Source organism: Rutilus rutilus, assembly GCF_951802725.1.
Source record: "Rutilus rutilus genome assembly, chromosome: 3".
Taxonomy (NCBI): Eukaryota; Metazoa; Chordata; class Actinopteri; order Cypriniformes; family Leuciscidae; genus Rutilus; species Rutilus rutilus.
This window is the reverse complement of record NC_140211.1, coordinates 23,037,321-23,062,928: the sequence shown is the minus strand read 5'-3', so window position 1 is coordinate 23,062,928 and position 25,608 is coordinate 23,037,321. Positions and strand designations below refer to the sequence as shown.

The 25,608-nt window shown below is 39.0% G+C and overlaps 1 protein-coding gene across 3 annotated transcripts in view; it reads right to left on the bottom strand.

Annotated features, from left to right (window-relative positions):
• Positions 1–2,090: 2,090 nt before the first annotated feature.
• Positions 2,091–25,608, bottom strand: part of kcnc1a (potassium voltage-gated channel, Shaw-related subfamily, member 1a) — a 45,137-nt gene continuing 21,619 nt past the window's right edge. Inside the window, exons 2-4 of one of the 3 annotated variants that reach the window (XM_084405203.1) lie at positions 21,173–22,103; positions 8,730–8,915; positions 2,091–2,806 (exon numbers count right to left, since the gene is read on the bottom strand). In XM_084405203.1, coding sequence (XP_084261329.1) covers positions 2,697–2,806; positions 8,730–8,915; positions 21,173–22,103 — 1,227 coding nt within the window. In that variant the 3' untranslated portion in view covers positions 2,091–2,696. Of the gene's footprint in view, positions 4,461–5,577; positions 7,374–8,729; positions 8,916–21,172; positions 22,104–25,608 lie in introns of those variants that run through there. The other 2 variants (XM_084405204.1, XM_084405202.1) reach the window with 2 other exon arrangements.

Sequence of the window (25,608 nt, the reverse complement as noted above, 5' to 3'; positions counted from 1 at the left end):
GAGAGCAAGAGAAAGCGTTCCGCGTTGAACTTTTTACAGCCGTCAGTGAAATGACGTTTCGCGAGCGGACAGCGTTCGTACAACATAGGCGGGCATTATGCAAATGTATCGTCTAGTGACGTAGAACTGTAAAGCAGTAGGATTCGAATGAAAAACAACTCGTATTGGCGGTTCAGAGTCGATTCTTTCTTTTGGGAGACAATAACTTTATTTATCATGCATTTATCTTTCGATTTTACAACTTTGTAGAACGTTCACATTCACAAACAGCTATATTACACACTGCATGAAAGGGAATATTCGAAAAACCATAATAGGGGCACTTTAACAGAAATGTCCTCAACTGTGCTCAATCTGTGCTCTTAGATAGTGACCATTTTTTGCACTCAGAGTTCTCTATTCTGCCCTCAGGCTCTCGCTACAGACTACCAAAGATGAAGAGCAATCAATACAAATATTCATTTGTCCCCTGTGCAATCAGATGTTTAAATATTCTGAATAGTAAACATTAGTATTTTAGATTTCTGTTGTAAGTTCTTATTTGTTTTATTTTATATTGTGGTGTGTATTTTATGTCTACTACGCTGCATCCAAATTGCCCGCAACGGATCTTAATAAAGTTGAATTTAACTGAACCTGACTGAAATCATTAGAGGTTCCCCTACAAATATTTAGTTAGTTTACTAAATAGTAGAATATCATAATGCAGCCTTTCTGACAAGCAGATAACTAACAGTTAACAACAAAAAGATAATCTGTTAGAAGCGTAAAACAGCCTTTGAAGAATCAACTAAACAGAATTCGGTTATATTTGGCTCATTCTACAAGTAGAATCATGCAGATATTGTTTTTTTTTTTCACAATATTTTGCATTCATTAATAACAACTCTTTATCCACCTAACAAATGCAGATTGTACAGTATCTACCTATGGGTGGGAGGAAAATGTACCTAATAATAACCTTGCAAAGTTTAGCTACATATTATAATATATATTACTGCAATTAGTGTAATATTTACAAACATATAAATGCTTGGTGACAGATTTAGGGTCAACCATGGTTCTTAAAATATAAATACATTAATCTGTGGGCTAAAGAGTATAGCTTACAAAAAAAAAAATATATATAAAAAGACAGATGCTATTTCTTTATGAAAATTTGAGATTGTTTTAAATAAAACATTTTAGTAGTGTCTATCTTGGTATCATTATTGAACAACATTTGCTGCAAAGGTTCTGAGGAAGTATTGCTACTTGTCAATCTAGTTTATCCACCTGTAGATTGTAAAAACTCCATAGAAAACTAATTGGCAGTGAGTTCACTTCAAACTAATTGGATATAAATATACTGAATGGTTGGTTAAAATGTCTTGCACATTTTGACACATCAATTTGATAGTATCTGCTGCATGATTCAATCAGTGCAGTCCACTTTCTGTTTGACAAGTTTAGAATCTCATTTTGTTTAAATAACCTCTCACTTTCACTGGAGTGTACTGATGTCCTTGCTGGGGTTGGGAAAAGAAAGTGTTAGAAAGTGATTAAGAACATTATAAATACATACACTGCAAAATTACCAACTTGAGATACAATTGGTCCACTAACATTTATAACCTCAGTGAACACATGACTCAACAGTAAGGACCAAGGGCAGAGTGAAAGAGTTTAGGGTCAGTTGTCAGATTCTAGTAGGGCCAGTGTTGTATTGTCACAGATCATGTGATCACTGATCACTGATCATTTTTTTTATGTCTTCCAAACCTTTTCTCTGCCTTTCAGTGATGTACTGAACATTGTTGTTGCAAATTCTCCTAAATAAAAATGTGACCAAAAATCAAGGTTAACAAGCTGCAAATGAACAAAGAAAATGTAATTCTGTCATAATTTACTCATCCTCATGTCATTCCAAACCTGTATTCCATTCTTTTTTCTGCAGAACATAAAAGAAGATATTTTGAAGAATACTGGCAACTCATTTGGTTCCCATTGACTTCCATTATATGAGCAATAAATGTAAGTCAAAGGGGAAAGAAACGGTTTGGTTACCAGCATTCTTCAAAATATCTTCTTTCATGTCCCATGGAAGAAAGAAAGACATGCAGCTTTAGAACAACATGACAGTGAGGAAATGATGACAGAGATTTAATTTTGGCGTGAAATATCCCTTTAAAGTAACGAGTAAAAACCGAATGTAATTTTCAAATATATGTTTTTCTAACATATTTAATAATGTTACTAAAAATAACATTGATCTGTGACGGGGCCAGCAGGAAAAATTCTTATTGTTGAGTCCCGAAGTGCAAACAGCAAAGAAAGGCAACTGATGACTTACAGCAGCAACACAACAGAGAACAACATCATTAGTTTGAGCCCATTCTAATTTAAAGGCAGCTTCGTGAGTATTTGTTGTGATTCACAAAAACAACAAAAGGTTAATGGATAGGTTTGACTTATAACCCTGTAAAGATTACTAGATACTAGTCTAAATATTCAGTCGCAAGCGTGGGCAACACGAAAAGCATATTTACAGTACAAACACATATTGAACACCCATGCACTCAAATACACATTTTACACCACTACAAGTTGACAATACTATCAGCCACCAACAAACATGTCCCTCTGAAATACATTTAAATGTGTCAAAACGGGTCTTTCACCTATTTGTGAACAACAAACAGACTTATAGAGCGTTATCAGGAAGTGGGAGAGGTGTTCTGGGCCATGCACAAAGTGGTTGGAACACCACGATTCATGACACACACAGATTCTGCAGGCGGTTTGTGCCGGCCCTGCCGGGAAGCCTCTACAGACATGAAAAAGAAGAGAGACAACAGACGAGTTATTACCCAGACACCTAGAAAACAAAGACGGGTGAAGAGGGTGCGTGATGACTTGCGAGCCAGCGCAGAGGAGAGATGGAAAGGGTCAGGAGAAGTAGGAAGAAGGGATGAAAGGAGAGCAGAGGGTGACGTTAATGCGGTCTGCTAGCAGGCACGTTCAGCAGGCGTAAGGCAGGCTTTAGCATCATACCTCATTGAGCAGACACCACTTGTTCAAAACTTCAGCTTGTTCACAGCATGCAGGTGTTTCACTGTTTCCTTCAAATGTTAATGGTTTAATTCATCAGCATGCTCATCAGTGCAGTCTGCCATGCTGCTCCACCTGGAGACACTTTCCCCCCCTTTTCACTTGCATCAAAGACCTTCCAATCCAGCTCTTTGTGCCTGTCAACTTCAGGTCAACGAGAGTATTGGTACATCATCCAATGAAAGAAACATTCCACTGCAATCAATGAAAGAAAAACCCCAAGCACTCTAACAAGTTTCATACAAAATTTATTTCATGCTATGATTGTAGTCATGTTTTCCTGTTTTTCTATGCAGTTATTGTTGCATAACATAGTGCATGCATTTGTTTTCCCCCAAAGTTCTCAATTGCATACAATTCTCTTATAATGTAAATATACATCTGTCTTTTTTGCTTTTCTTTGTGTTTTAGTACCTAAAAGTAATGAGAGAAAATGTAAAACATCTCGACAGGATGCCGTTTTTCTTATTTTTGACGTTTTTTCTCCAAAAATAACACTGTCAAAAGTCTGCACTTGATATGTGAAATAAACAGTTGCGCACGACAGTTTTCCACAGGATCTATTCACTGATAATTATGACATGAAACAGAAAAATAAGTCATTTTGCTCAGTTTTAGTTTTTTCTCTATAAGATCCAGAATCACAAGCATGCCAGACAGAAACAATGTTGAAAAGTGGAATTTACAATCTATCTCATGGCAGGAACCACTAGCGTCTCATTCAGAATGTGAGGTCAATGTGACCAGAGCTGAGTCATGTGGTTAGCAACAAAGACAGAATAACACGAAAGAAATCTGTTGCTGAAATAAAGAACATGGTCTCTGAAAATCTCATTATCCATGGCTACATGTCAATTCTGCAAAAGTCAAGAACTCTTGAAAGAAAATATTTGTTTTATACAGATATTCATAACAGATATAGATTATTTTCCTCTTTTTTTAATGCAACACCATGCAGCTCATGCTAAAATGAACAGGTAAGAGTCCACTACATCTGTCACTGCAGGTACTATCATTAGTATTATGATTATAAACTCATTTTGATGGCTTTAAAGCCATCCATTCGTGTCACTCTGCAGTTGATGGTCCTTAAGGTCTTCCTTATAAAAGTCCTGGTCCATGAGATCACTCACACTGTCGGAATCTAAATCAAAAACGTTTGCCACTGCGTCGACTGGCAACATCCTCTATTGTGCTCTTTTTCCCTCTACATATACGTCCCTCCTTTGGATTCCAGCCTGAAATCCCTCTGGCCATTGTGGAGTCCAGCAAGGCTGGAGAAGGTTTTGAGATGCTGCTGCCTTCTCAGGTCACTTTAAGCACCTCTGACTGCATATACTTAACTAGGGCAGTGTCCTCTTTGCATGGATCTGCAGTAGAAAATACAGGGGAGGATGGGATTGCTCAGGGTCATCCAGCCATTGGGCCTTGTTTTCTTTCAGCTCACAGAATGAGGAAATGGGCTGAGAAAATAAGACTTCCTTTTTTTCTGTATGGTAAAAACATTCATTTGGGTTGCTTTTGCAATCCAGGGCTAAAAAGTTTGGAGAAAGAGAGATGGACAGAAATGCACAGGGAGAATGAAAGAATTGCAAAGGAAGTAGAGACATTTGCCGTTGACAGAGGAGGAGAGAAAAAGGGAGTCCTGATACCTCCTACCTGGGGTCTCATTAAAGAGGTGATGAAGAAAGAAGGGAGCAAGACTCCAGAGCAAAGGGGAAGTACAGTAAAAATTAAATGGGGAAACTAAACAAAAAAGAAACCAATAGAGGATAGATTGTTTCGTCTTCCAGATGTCAGAAAGGGTTTTATGCAAGAATATACTCAGACGGGAGAGGATTTAAATATTCCTAGTAAATCTAAAACAAATCGTGATTTATATCATTTGAAGGGAGGTTTTGCCTCATTAGATCGCAGTCTTTCTATCAGAAGTTTCCAGTTCTAATAGTCCCTGGAAAAATAAAGAAAGGTTTACCTTCCTCATCCCAGTTCTTTTATTATTATGTCTAATAAACAAGAAATAAACACGTAACTAGGGAATCCTTAAAAATTTCCCTGAGATCTTTTGGAAGTTTTCTTTCTCTGATGGCTTTGTGTGAGTCAAGATTCTGTATATGTAAAGACAAGAAACAAGCAAAGCGGACAGAAAAAGAGAGGAGGAGACAGCTCCAGAAGACAAGGACCAGAGAACAAGACAATCCAGACCAAAGCAAACACAGCAGAGAACAGAAGGCAGCAGATCAGGAAGAAGACCCAGGGAGACAACTCTAACTATACCACTGCTCCATTTCTTAGAGAATGGAGGGGATTGGAGAATGGGACCTCCGCAGGAGAGAGAACAGGTGGGCCGCAGGACCGGGTGGACATCGATACTACCTCGGCCAGTGTTCGGGCCTTGCTGGTTATGGTGCCCAGGCTTTGGGACTTTTGATAACCTTGGTTTAGTGGAGAGAAATGTGCACATGGCAGTTGCTGAGACTCAAAGGTTTTGTCTTGACATCTTTCAGTTTGCTCCACACAATGTTTGCTGCTATGGGTCAGGTTTAAAGGGTTTAAGATTGCATGCAATCTCTGCGTGAGGGCATGCACAAAGATCGGCTGGTTAGTCTGGCATTAGAGTGAGCAAAGAAGGCTGTGGATTGCAAGGCAAAAGTTTTAAGTAGAATTTAGCAGTTCGCAGATTTGTTGATCTAGAAATTCAAATTAACTCATAAATTTGAAATTAAGGCAACTGAGAATCCAGTCCATTGATTTGTCAGGGTCAGACCCTCAGTTTCAGGCACTTTTCCATAGTTTAAATTATATCATTTTGAGTCATTTTGACCAAAAACATTTTGAGTATATGCACAATGAAAAAGGAAAGTCTCTGCTTTCAAATGCTATAATCATAATTATTTAATGGTGGCTGTCATGAAAACTTTGTTTCTTTTCAAACTTGTTTTTCCAGAATTAGGACATTTATTCAAACATAAATTAAACTATTAAGACATCAGTAACATAAAACATAATGCATTTATAACACATTGAATATATTTAATATATGATTAAATTTTTCTAGCAAGCTACAGACCATGAATGAATTTCCTGAGGAAACTGTATCATCTGGTGACATGAGTCGTTTTGTTGACATCTTAAAACATTTATTGGGCGATCACTTGAGAGATGATACTGATAAATTGTACTGTATCAAACCCTCTCTGATGTTCATTAATTTTTGCTTATTGTTTGTGCTACAACTAGTAGTAAAAAAGAAATTGTCAGTTTACGTGCATTCTGTAATTGTTTGAAAGCAGAAGCTTTTTTATTAAAAATAACGTTTTTTTTTGCTTATCACATTTCTCCACTAATGGCTCATTGCGACTTTTGACTCAAAATGAAAGAGGGTGTCTCATATGTCAGTGGTGTATACATCATCTCATCATATTATTTGCCTTTGTGCAAAACCAAGTCTTCACTTTCTCATCCAATACCATACAGGCATCAGGACAGATTGCGGCAAGGACCGTAGGACTGTCCCAACACATGCACAACATATTGCTACAGAAAAAAACGGCACTCCGAAAAAGCACTACATGCACACACACACACACACACACACACACACACACACACACACACACACACACACACACACATCTCTAAAAACACTCATAAACTTACACAAACATATATAAAACACAAAGACAAAGAAACATATTTGTTGGGAACAGTGTGTGTAGTTTTGCTTGGTGATGATCTTGTGGTGCTTTTAGCTGTAGGTGAGATCTGGAGTCAAACAGAGCATGCTCACACAGAGCAACATGTCATAAGACACAGACAGACAGCATTACTGGTTAGAAAATGATCACATGACAAATTGGTGGGCGGTAGCAGGAAATTCTTTTGAATGTGATCAGAAATTGCAGGTTTATGTTGTCGTTGTAAGTGGTGTAATTATTGTGGAAAGTTCGCTCTGTATGCGATCTGAAGTCTATGTATAAACTAGAACAGTGGTGTCAGATGATATGAAAACGTGTTGGTCTTAATATCACTACATTTGGTGATGTTAATTGACAGCCTGTGAAGCTACATAGCATGTAGGGGCCTTTTATTTATCTAAGGCTGCTGTGAGCGGTTTGAACGCTATTGTGTAAGACAGCGAAACATGGATGGATATCAGGTGGTGACCCTGGCATGGCCGTCTTCTGGGCTGTGCGCCCAGCCTAGCTGCAGCAGTGGGTAACCCTGTGTGCCATGCGTCGGGCCGGCCGGCTCCGCCCCTGACCTCCCTGAGAACATTCCGGCTATGAGCCAATCGGGTAGCATAAGGAATACGGGAGAGAAGGAGAGATGGAAGGAGGTACAAACATAGAGACAGACCACAGGCATGTACAGTGGTGGAAGAAACAAGTAAAAAAACAAACAAACAACAAAGAAAAACAGAAAAAAGGGAGTATTAAGGTTGGCCCCAGAAGGCAGCTGTATGTGTGTTAATATGAGTTTGACGTAATGCAGCGTGGTGTGGGAAAAAAACTTATTTACATTATGTTAAAAGAAGATTTGAAGAAATGTGGTTTGTGGAAGGATCTGAACGTGCAGGGAAGGGACTCTATTGGAAACTCCCTGTCTCATCTTATTTACATTTGAAAAATGTTGATAGTAGTATTTGAAATATAATAAAATAACTAATGAAAGTTAAACTTTAAAGGGGACCTATTATGCCCCTTTTTACAAGATGTAAAATAAGTCTCTGATGTCCCCAGAATGTGTATGTGAAGTTTTAGCTCAACACACCCCAAAGATCATTTTTTATAGCATGTTAAAATTGTTAAAATCTTTATATCAGTAAAACAACTCCGATGAATTTGAATAAAGTGCGCACTCTCCCTTTCATTACTGTCGTGACCAGTATCGCTCCGGGGACTATAAGCTGGATCACAAACAGGTGGTACTGATCCATCCTTGAGTAATTACTTTTTTACAAAACCTGTGTTTTGTTTTGTCCCTTTGAATTGAGCCTACGGCCTGGAGAAAATAGCGGACAGTGTACAACCCACTTAGGGCGGGTCTATGCTAATACGGCAGAGTCCGTCAACAGTCGTGGGCGTGGCCTGTGCAATGTGACATCACTTTTCCCAGAATCTGCAAACAGCTTGTTCTGAGACTCTACTTGATTTATGGGGATAAAAAATAAAGGAGTGGGTGGATTTTAATCACAATAGGGTGGTTGTGTACACACACTGCCAACACACATTTATGTTTAAACACCATGTAAAAGTGAATGTTGCATACTAGGTCCCCTTTAAACAAAAGATGCGGTTTGTGAGGCCATGTACTGTATGTAATGTCTTGTTCTGACTAAAATCTGAGATGGCTGAGGAAATTTAAGTATAAATTTGGTCTTTTATTTCATTTGTGATAAAATAGCAGCTTTGCATCATTATAAACTGTCTGTTGTGGGCGCGCTCTGCTTGTCTGTATGCTTGGACTGTCTTTATTTACTGTGTAATGCACCTGGTATATACATTTGTGTATGTGTGTGTTTGTGTGTGTGTGTGTGTATGTATGTATGTATGTATGTATGTATGTATGTATGTGTGTGTGTGTGTGTGTGTGTGTGTGTGTGTGTCAGACAATAGCCTCACGCAGAGGTTACATACCCTTCCTCACTCGGGTGCCCGTGTTTGTAGATCGTCTGCCGACGTTCAGCAGAAAACAAGGAGTGTCTCCCCGTGGCTCACTTGGGTTAAAGATATGGCCGTCCTCAGGAGAAAGAGTTTGGTCTATGTGGGGACAATCCTCATTGGCCAGCGCTGCTTTAGCTGCATCACCGTTCACTTTAGGATCTTCAAACACACAAGCACATGTAAGAAGAACATAGCAATGGCTTACATATGGGATACATGGGTTATGGGTTATGGGAAGCCCTGCTTGTGACATGGATGTAAATATATGTTATGAATGCTTGCATTTATTAATTTAATTTGAGGTTTAAATAAGGGACTATAAAGCATACTCATTCAACAACAAAAGCAATGTTAACCTGTTCTCCTGATTACAGTGTTTCATGAATTGATCAAATACATAGCTTAGAATAGATGCAGTTGTAAATCGTATTGTTTTGTATTGGATAAAAATGGCTGCTGAATCCATCATTTTAAATAATATAATTGTATTCCACGTTTTTACCCCTATATTTTTGTATGGGAATAAATTTAGCAGTGAAAAAAAAAAATCTCCTGAAAGCCTACTGCAAAAACCTAACACCGTGTCCTAACCAGACGCGATGCGATAAGATTCCAGCGACAAATAATTTGTCTGTCCACTAGACGCGACGCGAGATGCGTCAAAATCAATCAAAACCCACAGCCAATCAGAACAGCGTGTGGGTGGAGTCTCGCGGCGAGTGCACAGCACCAGAGAGTAATCTTGACGGCAGTCGCAAGAAAATTGATAAGTAGGCTACATAATCAAATTCACAAATATTACATCATTTAAACATTATTCCAATTTATAGGCTACTGAGTTACTAAAACAATCTTTGTCAAATAATACACTTGTTTGTTCACAGTTTGAACGTTCTTGTTTCCATTTGTTTAATTTCAATATCTGAGGTGAATTATCCATTGTTGCTTTTACAGCTACAAAGCTGGAAGCACTAAATTATATTCAAAGTCACATTACACGCTTTTAAGTAAGGGATAATGTAGAGCGAGGCGGTTGTTATAGCGAATACAACCCCGACAGGCTGGTCTTGAATCAGCCTGAAGGGGTTGTAGGCTATTCGCTATAACTACCTCCTCGCTCTACATTATCCCGCTTACTGAATGGCTACTAAATCAATATAAATCAATAATTTGACACAAAAGAAAACAGTCTGTTCCGTCTCTACGGTTAGAAGAATCCTGCGTCCATAGCAGCTCTGTTTTTCATGGCAACGATGTGTTATAGCCTACTTCGCAGCGGTCTGTTATCAAGAAATAACAGACCGCATTCTAAATTAGAATTCAACCAAGGCAAGCCATGTAATTACATTAAATAACGCACATAAACAATACATGAGAGTATCATTGCCACACTTTGTGTTTGATGTTCTAGCGCGACGTCGCAGAAAAATAGAAACCGTTTCTAAAAAAGAATCGTCGCGTGTCGCCGTCGCGGCTGGTTAGGACAAAAACTCGGATTAACATGGAAAAGATACCTTTTATCGCGCGTCGACGCGTCGCGTGTAATTAGGACATGGTGTAAACCTCACTTTTTTTCAGCATTACATTTGACCAAACAGCAGGGTGCAGCTCTGGTTTTGCTCCAAAAAAAGTGAGGGAGATGCATTGAATTATAGCCCCTAGCCACGGTGTAATATATAGAAACAGCTCATGGCAACCTGCCTTTTCACCTGTGAGCTCTCTGGCAGCCAGAAGCTTCTGCTCAGGCGATTTACGCCTCATCGATCAGACCTGTGAGAAGGCAGAGCACTGCCAAAGCTCCTCAGAGGAAAGAGCGCTGTGAACTATCATTTCTCCCACCTGGATTTTCCATTGTATCTCTAACATTGATTGAAGCAGGCTCTTGCTAACATATTACTGTAAAAAAAAAAGCATCTATCAGCAAGTACGACAGGCTTCAATTTTACGGTTATTTAAATTGGACAGGAGTACTGTTGGTATATTAGATTGGCTACATTTCAAACATGCACACCCTGTAGACACATACGCTCTATGGTGTATATTACCACGGTGACTCAACATATTATTGATACCTACTTAATATAATTTATTTATCCTAAATATAAAATAAAAATTCTGTCATCATTTACCCACTGTCTTCCAAAGCCATACAAAAGTTTTGTGATGAACAAACTGAAGCTGAATCAACTGGAAAGATTCAAAAGAATGATTTGTTCAACAATTGGACATCATAATTTCTCATATAGCCTAAACTCTGATGGTTGCACCAAGGAGTCTGTTCCTCACACAAATCTATCATTAAGCTTCTGACATTAAGCCACTTTCATAATATTTTATGATACAGACCCAGGTTTTTTTCATTTTCATTACAATGAAAAGAGCGGTCAGGATATTCTTCAAAACTAACTGATACAGGTTTGGAATGACATGAGGGTGAGTAAACAATGACAGAATTTTCATTTTAGTGAACTATCCCATTAATTGGTGTTTTAATTTCTTAAATAAAATAAAATATGAGGCTAAGCATGATTCAGGTCACATCTTGTCATTTGTAAGTTCAACTCTGCAACAGCAGCAGATATGTGTATTGGTATTTTGTTGTGTGTTTATTCATGGTTCATGGTGTGCGCACATTTATGAGCTAACAGCACACAAATACTTAAAAGCGTACTCAAACACACACACACACACACACAGGAAAAGTTGTGAAGTGATGCAAGCCTCTGTGATGGAGAAGATTCTGATAACAAGGAGGAATGACGAGATGACTCATCTTTATGAATAGTCTGATGAACAGGCATCCCTCTCAGTCTCTCTACTGTTGTTTCTCTTTCACTTTCACACTGCAGGCAAAAAGTTTCTCTATGATGGCCATTTAAAAATTAATCAACAGTTACTGTATTCTAAGAAAAAAAAATCACGCGATAATAAAGTCTCTAGTATTTCATTATATTAATAGATATTTTATGGAGTGACTGGTGACATGGCATTTACAGCTCAGGTGATTGCGTTTGTGAAGTTTAGTAATTTGCATATACATAGTATACTTTTTTTCTCATGTAAAATGCATTGGCAGAAAGATCAGAAGTATATATATTTTTTTTTTTTTCAAATTGCTTACACACAATTTCTGAAACTATGGCTCCATTTCTTGAAACTCTACACACAAACCCACAAAACATGCACACAACATAAGACATATCTTGCAAAAGCAAACAAAACTAATTTAACTCATATGCATATTCAGTATGTGACCCTGGATAACAAAACCAGTCAAAAGTCGCACGTGTATATTTGTGGCAATAGTCAATAATACATTGTATGGGTCAAAATTATCGATTTTTCTTTTATGCTAAAAATCATTAGGATATTAAGTAAAGATCATGTTCCATGAATATATTTAGTAAATTTCCTACCATAAATATAGCCTATAAAAAAATTATTTTTGTGAGTGAATGCAGCTAGCCTGGTAATACCAAACTCTGCTACTTCGCTTTACTTCATAGACAGAGTCTGGAAGGGCATAATTGAAAAGCGTTTTCTTTCTCACGGGGAGGCGCTTGTCTGAAGTTTAAAATCATTGGTTCCCGTAAGCCAATCACATAACGTTTGGTTATGGCGTGTGTTATGCGCATGCTCAGCCGCATCTAACTTCCACTGTAAACACATGTATGATGCGAAAACAAAACCATCTACGCATCCACAGTACAATCAGTGTCTATGTCACGGCTCTCAGCCCGCCCTCTGTTCGTTGATTGGCCGGCTGTTTTCAGGCCGGAGGAAAACGGATAGCTATTACGCTGTCTCAGACGGAGTACAGAAGCGAAATGAAATTGAGCGGAAGTAAGAAGTCTGACGTAGTCAGGCTAGAATGCAGCACAATCGCGAACATAAATGGACAACTTCAAAGGCGATTTTCTCAATGTTGCACCCTCAGATTCCAGATTTTCAAATAGTTGTATCTCGGCCAAATATTGTCCTATCCTAACAAACCTTACATCAATGGAAAGCTTATTTCAATTAAAAAATTTTTTTACCCATGTGAGTGGTTTTTCGGGTCCAGGGTCACATATATATACAGTGCGTGCAGAATTATTAGGCACGTTGATTTTCTGATCATAATTTATTCCCAGGAACATTTAGCCAATTCCAAACCATATTAATCTTAATAACTACTATTAATTTTGTATTTAATCATTTATAAGTGATATATAATTGTTCATGTAGGCTGGAAATGAAAAACGCCTTTAATTCAGGTGTGCAGAATTATTAGGGACGTTTTCTTTTACAGATAAAATAAGCCAAAAAAGAGATTTAACAAAAGCTAGTAGGAGTTTATTTTCTTTATACTCTTGAAGGACCAGCACCACATCCTCTTCTACCACTATTTGAAGAATTAATCTTCAGAATCTGACAGTAAGTTTTGGGAGTTCATTTTTAGTCCATCTCTGCAAAACGGACTTCAGGGTAGGAGATGGACTAAAAATGAACTCCCAAAACTTACTGTCAGATTCTGAAGATTAATTCTTCAAATAGTGGTAGAAGAGGATGTGGTGCTGGTCCTTCAAGAGTCACTCTCAATCTGTCTGTCTATAAAGCCTATAAAAAAACAGTCTTCATGTGTTTTACTACACTTCAGCTTGTGATTCTTATTAAGTGAGGGTCATTTTTTAGGATTCTTTACCTAAGTCTCTGAGACCCTGACACCTTGCACTTCTGGAGACTCCAGGTAGGTTGGAGTTCTGGAAAATGGTGGCGCTGGAGACTAAAGGGTTCCTGATGGTTTCACACTTAATTCTTCACCTTAATTCTTAATTCTTTTGCAGTTAACATGTGTCTTTTCTTCTCCACCTGTTTTTGTCTGACCCTGCTGACCCAATGAGTATTTCACTGTCCAATGGTCATGCCTTAACTGCAATCTCTAGTATTGCATTAGTATTGCATTCTTCTCATGGGGATTTAATAATTTTTAACTTTTAAGTCTGAGTTAAATCTTTTTTTGGCTTATTTTATATGTAAAATAAAACGTGCCTAATAATTATGCACACCTGAATATAAGGCGTTTTTCATTCACTTATAAATGATTAAATACAAAATGAATAGTAGTTATTACGATTAATGTGGTTTGGAATTGGTCACATGTGCCTGGAAAAAAAAAATGATCAGAAAATCAACGTGCCTAATAATTCTGCACGCACTGTATATTCACACACACACTGAAAATGCATGCAAGCCAAGTCATAAAGTCAACTTTATTCGCCCACCGAGGTCATTCCAAGACCAGCCCCGGAGTCAACGCAGGCGGGTCAGTCCATCTCAGAGCCAGGAGTGGACCTGAACCTGATCAATCTGTGGTCCGTGGATCCAATTCCCTCCCAAGTCCCCACCCTTGAGTTATCATATTCTTCACCGGTCCCGTCCGGAAGTCTTCTCTCCATATCCCTGCCTGTTGTCCTCATCCCATCTCCATCGCTGGTCACGGCCAGTCCCCTGGATCCGTCGGCACTACTGGTGTGGTCCAGCTCCTCGGCTCTGCCTCCGCTGCTCACTCTGTGCGGCTCATCCTCTGCGCCTCGGGCTTCCAGGCCCACACCACCACCTCGTCCTGTTGCCCTCACCTCGATCCACCACTCCTTCATCACCTCCGTGGTCCGTCTGCCCGGAAGCTCCGCTGGGCTCGCTCGACACTCTAGTTCGGCCTTCGGCAGTCGACCGGGTCACCATGGTCCGTCAGCCACTCAGCTCCACCGGCTCCTCCACCACTCAGTATGGTTCCACCTCCGCCGATCGGTCCCAGGGTTCCATCCGCCCCCTCTGTCTGGACTCCTCCCTGGTTCCTCCCACCGTCAGTTCCACCATGGTCGGCAACTCCACCGACTCCTCCTCATCACCATCCGTCACCAGCTCCACGCCCTCCACCGAAGCCTCCGCCTCTTCTCAACATCCTGAACTTTCCCGCCATCACCGCGTGAGGTCGCGCCTTTTCGAGGGGGGTGTAATGTAACAATTACGTTCGTTCTGTCTGCACCTTTTCTTGTTAGTCCTAATTAGTTTAATCTTCCTCCACCTGCGCCTGTTTAGTTTCCTCATTCACCTTGTGTATTTATACCAGTGGTTCCCAACCCTGCTCCTGGAGTACCCCCAACACTGCACGTTTTCTTTGTCTCCCTAATCAAACACACCTGATTCAACTCATCAGTTTATTAACCCATGTGATAATGAGCTGATGAGTTGAATCAGGTGTGTTTGATTAGGGAGACAAAGGGAGAAAACGTGCAGTGTTGGGGGTACTCCAGGAGCAGGGTTGGGAACCACTGATTTATACTCCCTGTTCTGTTCTATCCTTTGTCAGTTATTGTTGAATGTCATGCTTGTCTGCATGTTTGTCACCAGTAAACTCTTTGTGAACTATATTCTATATTATTCTCTAACTATATTATTTACTCCAACAGAGTGGCAAAGAAGGCACTATCTATTGCAGCTGACCCTATTCATCCTTTTTCCTGCCAGTTTAAGCTACTTCCCTCAGGCCGTAGGTACTCCAAGCCCAGATGCAGGTCAAATAGATTCAGAAATTCTCTTATCCCGTCTTCTATGTCGATTTTAAACAATTTGTCAGAACTGTTTCAAATGTATCTCTTTACTATTGTGCTTTAGAGACTGTGGATATTCTATGTTATGCTGTCTTGTTGTATTGTTGTGTGTTGTGTCCTTGTGTTTATCTGCTGGCTGTACAAATAATTGCCCCTCGGGGACAATAAAGTTACCTTGACCTTGACCTTGATTCAGTCTTCAGTATCTTCCTTCATCGGCGATCCGTGTGTGTGTCGATATTCTCTGTTTCTACCTACACTGCATGTTTGAATGCTGATTACTGAACCTGTATGGTGTTTGGTGCTGCTATGCCTGACTTTGCTACCTATCGCAGTCACATTTGTCACAACACATGTCACAACACATGAATAGTCACAACACATGAATAATTTGTAACTAGTTAAAAATTTATGAAATGTATATAAGAATATAACAGTACCAAATGTACCATTAAAAGTAAATAAAATCTCAAAGGCTTTTGAGACATTTTGTTCAGCCGGTTAGTGTAGAAAATTCATCCAATAATGATTCTCAATTCAACATTGTCTCTTCTAAAAAAAGTCTGTACAGTATGTGTGGTTAAACATAGCATACGAATACAGGATAAAAAACAAATCCAAAGACTTCTAGCTGCAGACTACATGTTATCTCCTCAAGCAGGAATCTCCTCAACTCTAATTCTGTGTGAATGAGAAGGACGGATCTGCTGGGGCCCTGCTGCACCTGCCCTACTTCCTTGCTGCTAACCATCAAATCCTTCTTTTTCTTCATCAATCCCCTCACTTTCTGCACTCTCCTCATTTTTATCAATTCATAAACCTCTATCATATGAATAACTAACATAAAGTTTAAGCATCAGTTCAGGTTATTGGCCACACGCATACATAAAAAAAGTTTTATGTTGTTCTGTACACACAGTTCAGTTGTTTATGGATTTCTGGGAACAACTAAATTCTACAACCAAATTCAGTCTTGAAAGATTCATGTAGTGACAAGCACATATACATACATAGCATCTTCTTTCCTACGGCTGCGACTGAATCCAATTAATAGCAACTATTCCTTGGAATACACAGGGGTGCTGAAATATACCGAACCCATATTATATATTTATGATACATATGACAATATGTATATTATTTCAGATCTATGAATGACACAATTTACAGCAGCTCTTAAAATATCATTAGGCTGGATGTTAAGTGTGAGTGGAGCATTTTGAATAAAAAACAGGGCCAAAAGCATAATGATAATTACACAACTCATATTTCTCAGGAGACCTCAGATTTAGAAATAACTATACGACAGGGATGGATATAGGCACTGTCTATAAAGGACAGAGTGTTGACTCATCTCAAACAGTAATTCTCGCTGTGTGTGTGTGTGTGTGTCACAGAGCTGAGAGTGTTTGCTGTGTTTCTCTGCAACCGTGGCCAATTCAACAGATGCTTTCGCTCTATGTGCTGGTGATTCTTACGGTTCTCTGCCCAAAGTCAAATGGATGGAGCTGATAATCAAGGCCTTTGTGCCATCTGTAAACTCATTACAAGAGAGAGAGAGAGAGAGAGAGAGAGAGAGAATAAAGGAAAGGAAGAACATCTATAAATTGTTTTTATGTAGAGATTGTTTGATATTTTTAATCCAGTTAGCATGAAGACCAAAATTTAATTGGTTTCAATATGTATTATGTGTCTCACTCTCATCTTAAGTCTAAACAATACAAATGATGCAGATGAATCCCTAAAAAAAAACTACCAGAGACATTTTATTTCTAAAATCCAGAGAGACAATTAACAGTAGGTCATGCATTGATTTATACTGCCTTCATCCTCAGACCATCTTACTGTGTGTGTTTTTGCAGTACCGTGTGAACGGCACAGGAGTCGTGCAAGGCGAGTGAATGACTGCAGCTCATTGCAGAGTGCGATTCCTATTGTGTGGTTACTTGGACACTGTTGCCATAGCAACAGGCTCTAGTGCAGTGTAAAAATACAGAGAATGAAATAATAAAGAGATTGTGTGAAAACCCATCCTTTCACTTCATAACAAAGATTTGTCTTAAACTAACAGGACAGAATGATCACGTACGTAAAGACTGGTGGAAGGACTCTCCTAGTATAAATAACTGACATACTTGAGCTCTTAATAGTATCATTATTCATTGAGTGAGTTCTCAAAGTTAAGTGTTTGTCACAAACTCTCAAAACAAATGTTTTTTTTTTTTCTGAGGCCACTGATCCACCTTACATGCTAAAGCTAGAATGGCCATTCACTGACACTGGACCAATCCAGTGGTTTTCAAACAGGACTTGAGTCCCTCACAAAGGGATTATATATATATATATATATATATATATATATATATATATATATATATATCTTATATATTTCATAATATTTGGGGGTCCTTGGCATCAGAAAGCTTAAAACCTCACGGATTATTCCATGTAAAGCAGGGATGTAATTATGTTTAGAAAAAGGGGAATCCCTCCAGTCAGATTTATGAAGGAGTCACTCACAATTACTCTCAACAGATTAATAAGAGATTCTTTACCCAGTCTGATCAGACACAGCCAACAAGTCTCTCTCTTCACTTCTCTTGTAACAGCTATCCATAGGATCTCTACATGAGTGGCTCAAATGAAGGCACTCGTCACCACCACTCACTCATGGTAAGAATGCTGTGGTTGGGAATATCTTATATGCTGGTCAAGCCCTCTTACTGTGTCACATTCATATGTGAATGTGTGTGGCGGATAGGCAACATCGAATTTAGCTCTTATTTACTTATCTTATTTACAATTTTACAACAAAACTGAACTCAAACCAACATTAGGTAACATGGATACCAGTTGTGGACGAAGTACACAAATCAAGTAGTACTTGAGTAAAAGTACAGATACTATTAAAATATTGTTCCAGAAAAAGTACTCATTTTTGGTTTACTTAAGTAAGGTTTTTCCGGGTCGAAAACGCGAGGTGCACAGCACTGCCCCATCACACAGAACGACCAGTTTTTTTTATGTTGCTAGGCAACCACTGAAACAGCTGTCCTGTCAGTCAAGTAAACGTCAAATCACCCTTTTATTAACTTTATTTACTTTTTGTTAACATTGTGGTAGTTACGGTTCGTGAAGTCGTTAAGCTCCTGGTTACCCGCGAGAGCATCACAAGTTTATCCTCCATCATCGCACTCTCCGGGCGACGGGCGTTCAAGCAACTGTAGCTTTCATCACTAAAACGGAAGGCCCGCCTTCCATAAACTGCGCGCAGAACGCTCACTGACAGAGCGCAACGCGTCATAATCTGAAGACCACGCCCACCAAGGGGAAAAACAATCCAACCGTCTCCATTGACTTTGCATTGCGAGAGGCTCCCTCCTTGTCATTTCTTGCTTCTAACAAAAGACAGAATAATGCCTAAAAGCTGCTATGTGACAAGGTGTACAGCAAACAAGCTAAGAAACCCAGAAATAAGTTTTCATAAGCTGTCGACCCCAAAAAACGAGCGTTTGAGGACATAAAAGTGGATACAGGCTGGAACGAATGGGTAAATTGTGGGATCCTGACACTCAGTATGCACTAAAATACACTACGTTTGCAATAAGTAAAAAATGTGGTCACTGGTGAGTCAAATATCCAAATGTCAGTTTTATATATTATATTTCTGTAAGATAAACTATCCTGTGTTGCCGATTACGGTCTCCTCCAGCGGGCGTACGCTAGTTCTCAGAGTAACGAGACACGTGACGCTCTGTCTCAACTGCCTGTATCCACTTTTATGTCCTAAACACTCGTTTTTTGGGGTCGAGAGCTAATAAAAACTTATTTCTGTGTTTGTTAGCTTGTTTGCTGTACACCTTGTCACACAGCAGCTTTTAGGCATTTTTCGGTCTTTTGTTAGAAGCAAGAAATGACAAGGAGGCAGCCTCTCGCAATGCAAAGTCAATGGCCTAAAAGTGCAAAAGTAGGCCTACTTGATTTTTTTATGTACTCAAGTATTTAAAGTAAAAAGTACTGATCGATGAACCATATATTTATTCTATCCAGACAAGTCAGCACTGATAAGATGCATACATTGAAAATGTATTGCTAATAAGCAAATGTTTTATTTTACTGCATACACTTATTATACACTATCAAAACATTAAGCTCTGTTAGTTACTGATAATTCAAGTGTGCAAACTAGTGAAATAATATACCATATAGGATTTTTAAAATAGGGGGAAACAATTTTGTGCAAATATGTGGAGACAAATACTAAAAATAAAAAAAATTACAGACGTCACATAGGGCAAAATGTGTTAACATTTAAAGAGGAAAGCTATGCAAATAGCGGGGAAGATGTATGGATATTTAATTTGCATTATTTTATCTAAAATCACATACAGACGGTGACACACAAATGTCCACATTTAAGCATTTCAAAGCTTAAAAAAGCTTTGCCCTTTTACTGAAGACATTTCATTTCATTGACAATAATCAATACTAAAATTCATAAATAACTTACTTTTTACACATTCAAGCTCTGACGATATCCTTGTTCTTGGATCATTTTGACCGGATCGTTGAATCAGTGAGCTTAACATTGATTCAAGAACAGCTGCAAATGGATCAGTCCAATTCGATTATTTGTGAACCAATTTAATGTTCATTGAAAGAATGAACTCGTTCACAAATCGAACATCTCTTTTGCGTCTCAGAGGGGGAGGCGATTTCTTCAGTTCAAAAAGAATGAGACGTTTTTATGTAGTGGAGTAAAAAGTACAATATTAAGCTTTAAATGCAGAGAAGTAAAAGTAAAAGTTTCCCAAAATAAAAAATAGTCTGATAAAGTACAGATACTTGAAAAAATTTCCTTATACTGTAGCATTATAATCAGTATCCATCAGTGGTGAACAAGTGCCCACCACTGATGGATACTGATTATAATGCTATGGTTGCTGAACAAAAAAAACATGTTACTCCACACCCTGTCCTCCTCTAAAAAGCTACAAACACAAATACAAATGTACAGATAAGAAAATAGCACTCAAATGCTAAAAGGTTATGCGCTGGGGAAAACACCTCTCAGGTGGACTGAACAGCACAAGCACCTGACAGGGCAACCCATGTGAAACTGCTTATGATCAGCTTTGAACCGTTTAATAAAGTTCTCTCCTGCTTTGCACAGCCTATGGCAATCACTTTTCATGTAGCAGCTCACTCTGCCACCTTTCAAATGAGTGACACAAACCAAACTAATCGATAATGAAATTCATTATTATATTTTTACTCTAGATTATTTGTTGCGGCCCTACTGTATAATTTTCACTTCCTTATAACCATTCAACTGCAGCTACTGAAAGCCATCAAATATGCTTAATGTCACAAAAGCAAACAAAACATACTGCGTGATGACATTTAAATAGTAATTAGGGCAAGCTGATGGACAAAAAGAAAAGCAAGCTGTTGAATGAGTGTGCTCCTGTTTGTCTGGCTGGATATAATTGACCCTCACAGGAGTCTAATGGAAAAACATATAGATATGCAAAATGTTGCATGGGGTATTGGTCGTTATGCAACCATGGTGAAGACTTGTGTTTGTTTCTATGCGTGTCTTTGTAAAGAGGCTGAATAGAATGCAGTGCGGTGAGATTTTATAATGTCTCCAGATGGTTGATCTGTATTTGAACAATTCCCAAATGAGAGACTGTGATTTCAGGCAGGTCTAGAAACATGGTGAGGTGGAAGGGAAGAAAAGGTGAGTTCAATCTCATTTCTGTGCTTAAACGTGTTCTATGATATTAGTTCAGATGGATATTACTCAAACAAGTGTCCTACCTGCTCTGTTCATTTCCAAAATCTCCTCCTGGGCAGCGGGAGCACAATGGTCACTTTGTGGACTGTGGTGGGGTGAGTTCATGGTGGACTTACAGTAGTTAGGGGAGCCCAGCTGGGGGGCACGGGGAATATGCTTGTTCTTTTTCTTTGGTAGCTTCTGCTTAGCCATGGCTAGAGAGTAGTACATCCCAAAGTTATTGACGATGACAGGCACAGGCATGGCGATGGTTAGTACACCCGCCAGAGCACACAATGCACCCACCAACATGCCTGACCAAGTCTGAGGATACATGTCTCCATAGCCCAACGTGGTCATAGTCACAACTGCCCACCAGAAGCCAATTGGGATGTTTTTGAAGTGGGTGTGCTCGCTGGCACGCGGGTCATTGGGATTGGCACCGATTCGCTCGGCGTAGTAGATCATGGTGGCGAAGATCAGCACTCCAAGCGCAAGAAAGATGATAAGCAGGAGGAACTCATTGGTGCTGGCGCGGAGAGTGTGTCCCAGTACGCGCAGGCCCACGAAGTGTCGCGTCAGCTTGAAGATTCGGAGGATCCGAACGAATCGCACCACTCTGAGGAAACCCAGAACGTCCTTTGCTTCTGAACCAGAAAGCCCGCTCAGGCCCACCTCCAGGTAAAATGGCAGGATGGCCACAAAGTCTATGATGTTTAGGGTGTTTTTGATGAATTTCTTTTTGTCCGGACAGAAGGTGACACGCATGAGGAACTCAAAGGTGAACCACACCACACACACTCCCTCGATGTAGGTTAGGTAGACCACCGTCTCTGTCTCCAGGTGAAACTTGGTGGTGTTGTCAAGAGCGTTAAAAATTGTGCGGTTAACGATGGGGTTGAAGGCCTCGTGTGTCTCCAGGCAGAATGTGGTTATGGACACCAGTATGAAGAAAAGCGAGGCAAATGCCACCCACTGCAGGAGAGAGAGAGAGAGGGGGTAAGAAATTAGAAGGGAAAAAACACAATGTTGATTTAAAAATCCTTTTGTTTGCATCCAAAAACAACTTCCCAATGAGGCAAGCATGTACACAATAGTCAGTGATTTGCTAAGTGATTTGAATAGGTGTTTTTATTGTTTAGCCTAGAGCTGATTTAGACATACTAGTCAGGTGTGTCTGATAAGGGCTACACTAACTGTACAAAACTTTGGGGTTGTTATTTAAAAAAAATTTTTTTGAAAGAAGTCTCTCAAGGCTGCATTTATTTGATCAAAAATACAGTCAAAACAGTAACATTGTGAAATATTATTACAATTTAAAATAATTTAAATTTTCTATTTGAATGTCCCATGATGCTTCAGAAATCATTCTGATTTGGAGCTCAAGAAACATTTCTTATTATGATCGATATTGGAAACAGTGGTGCTGCTTCATATTCTTGTGAAAACCTCTTTTTTCAGGATTCATTTTGAGAACTGTTTATTTTAAACATATTTTGTAACACTCTAAATGTAATTTCTGTCACTTCTGATCAATTTAATGCATCCTTACCAAAAAATGTCTTCATTTCTTTTTGTTCTTTTTTTTGTTGCTTTTTTTTTCGATCAAAATATCCAAAAACCACTATAACAATGTTATATATTTTGTTGATTTCTGTACTTACATTATCCCAAATGTTTCTAAGAATGTTTAATTCCAGAGAAATAAGCAGTTTTAACCAGGACACGGGCCGTGTCCGTGCATCGCCTAACATACGCCTTTGTTTTGAATAAACAACCTCTAGTGGCCTTTAATGAACCCAAACTTTTGAATGGTAGTGTAGTTCTGTCTATTGTCAAAAGACTAAAAAGTTAATCCTGACATCTAGAAGAAAGCATTGTGTGTAGAGCAATATGAACAAATACAAAATAAAGTCACAGGCATTGAAAAAAAAAAACACGCTCTCAAACACAAGCTAATGAAAAGCAAATGAGTAGAATAGTTACTGAATAAACAAGCCAGACCCAACAGAGCAGCACTATTCATATAACAACAAAGATATAAACTCCAATGGGCATTTATTTAAAAAAAAAAAGAAAAAAGGATGTCTTCATGTTCAAATACAAAGTTCTGTCATGGCGCAGTTTGAAGGGTCCTTAACTCAATTTGTTAGCGATCACATCATCTACATAGTGCAGCTGATTGGTTGCTATGGCATCAGCGGCCAATGAGCTTGCTGCTCAACATTCAAATACTTGGCATTGTTTGCTGTGAGCAGTCTGCAGCGCGCTTTCAGAAACCCTCCATCTTCCCCAGCTCCACCTGTATAGATCTGCTACGGGGGTATTTCATGTATGTTATATGTGCAGCAGCTGCAGCATATCTTCCATGCTCACAGCAGCATGTTTGTGAAAGTATTGACAGTAGCAGGTCTTACTTGCTCTTCAGCAGCAGCAATAATCATTATCAGCAGCAGCAGCCGAGCTGATCTGTTCCACCAAGACCAAATACATTAACATTCCCACATCCATTACCATTCCAATCTCTCAGAGAGTTGTCATGACATAAATAATATTTACTCCCCAGTCTGTGTGTTTATTGTTAGAAATGTTAGCCAGAAAGCACATTCCAACACTGTGGCACTGTGATTTTCTATATACAAGTTGGAAACAATGTAACTAACCATCTAAACAAAACCAGTGATGATTCAACAAAGTTAGAAAGATATTAGCTGTGATTTCAGGAGCTAGGGGCTCTCAAAGATGCTTTAGAAGTGTTGTGATGAGCACAATGAAGGAACAATAAAGAAACAAACTCTGTCTGCAACTGAATCTGAACTGAATCACTTTTTTCTTTCTCTCACACCCTCTCGGTCATTTCTCTTGTTTTATTTAATCTTTATGCCCTAATAGTCTAGTCCCTCAGCTAAATAAATATGGACTGTTACTCCATTGCCCTTCCCTGAAAGGATGGTGAACTGAGCTTACAAAATGTATGCTATTATAAATCATATTGGTTTTTTTATGCCCAAATAAATTTCTCAGTCATTAAAGGAAAATTTGACCATGAGCATTTGATTTTTACTGTTAAAAATGACCTGAAAGAATGTATCCTCAAACTGTCCTCTCAAAAAAATGTTCATTTTCACAGCATATTAATTATATATATATATTTGAAGTACAATGAGTTCTCCGCCTGTTAGCGTGTCCTTACATTTCTTTACAGGTGAGAAGAATGGTCCACATAACATGGCCTTGTGCAAACCTCCTACAGCAAGTCCCACGCATATAGTCTTACACCAAGACCACATGCTTGAGCAACACTTCCAATCTCAGAGGTGAAACTCAATGCAGCAATACCACAGCTTAGCTGAAGGATCTCAGTAACTAGGTGTAACAGTCCAGTGCACAGCAGTAGACAAAAATCAAAGGAGGCAAAACTATAGCCCTAATAATGATCTTTGACCCCTGATTTACCTTAGCCGTGTAACATAAAGCTCTATCTTATGTTGGGCATTAAGTTTTCTAAAAATTTAAATTCGAATTTGCTTGCATTATAAATTAGTCCGTAATGTCATCGGTAATTTCATCTGGCTGTAGTTTCCAGGAAATTAAATGAATTTTAATAATTATTATATGATTATATACAGACCCTTTCCAAAAAATTAGAATATCATGGAAAAGTTTATTTATTTCCATAATTCCATTCAAAACGTTAAACTTCCATAGATTATAGATTCAGGGCCCACAACTTAAACGATTTCAAGTATTTAGTTGTTTATTTGTACATAATTTGAGCTTCCAGCTCATAAAACCCACGAAAACAGGATTTCAAAAGAAATCACACAGTAATTACACAGTGATACCATGGTCACTGAACCAGGTTTTGGTTATTTTGGCAGTGTGGGCAGGTGCAAATCCTGCTGGAAAATGAAGGAAGCATGAAGTGCTCTGAAAATGTCCTGGTAGACGGCTGCGTTGACTCTGGATTTAATAAAGCACAGTGGACCAAAGTCCTCTTTTCTGATGAGAGCAAATTTTGCATCTCATTTGGAAACCAAGGTCCCAGAATCTGGAGGAAGAATGGAGAGGCACACAATCCAAGATGCTTGAAGTCCAGTGTGAAGTTTCCACAGTCTGTGTTGGTTTGGGGAGCCATGTCATCGGCTGGTGTTGGTCCACTGTGCTGTCCACTCAACGCAGCCGTCTACCAGGACATTTTTAGAGCACTTCATGCTTCCTTCAGCAGACAAGCTTTATGGAGATGCTTCCTTCATTTTCCAGCAGGATTTGCACCTGCCCACACTGCCAAAAGAACCAAAACCTGGTTCAATGACCATGGTATCACTGTGTAATTACTGTGTGATTTCATGTAATATTCTAATTTTTGGAAATCCTGTTTTCGTGGGTTTTATGAGCTGGAAGCCCAAATTATGTACAAATAAACAAATAAATACTTGAAATTGTTTAAGTTGTGGGCCCTGAATCTATAATCTATGGA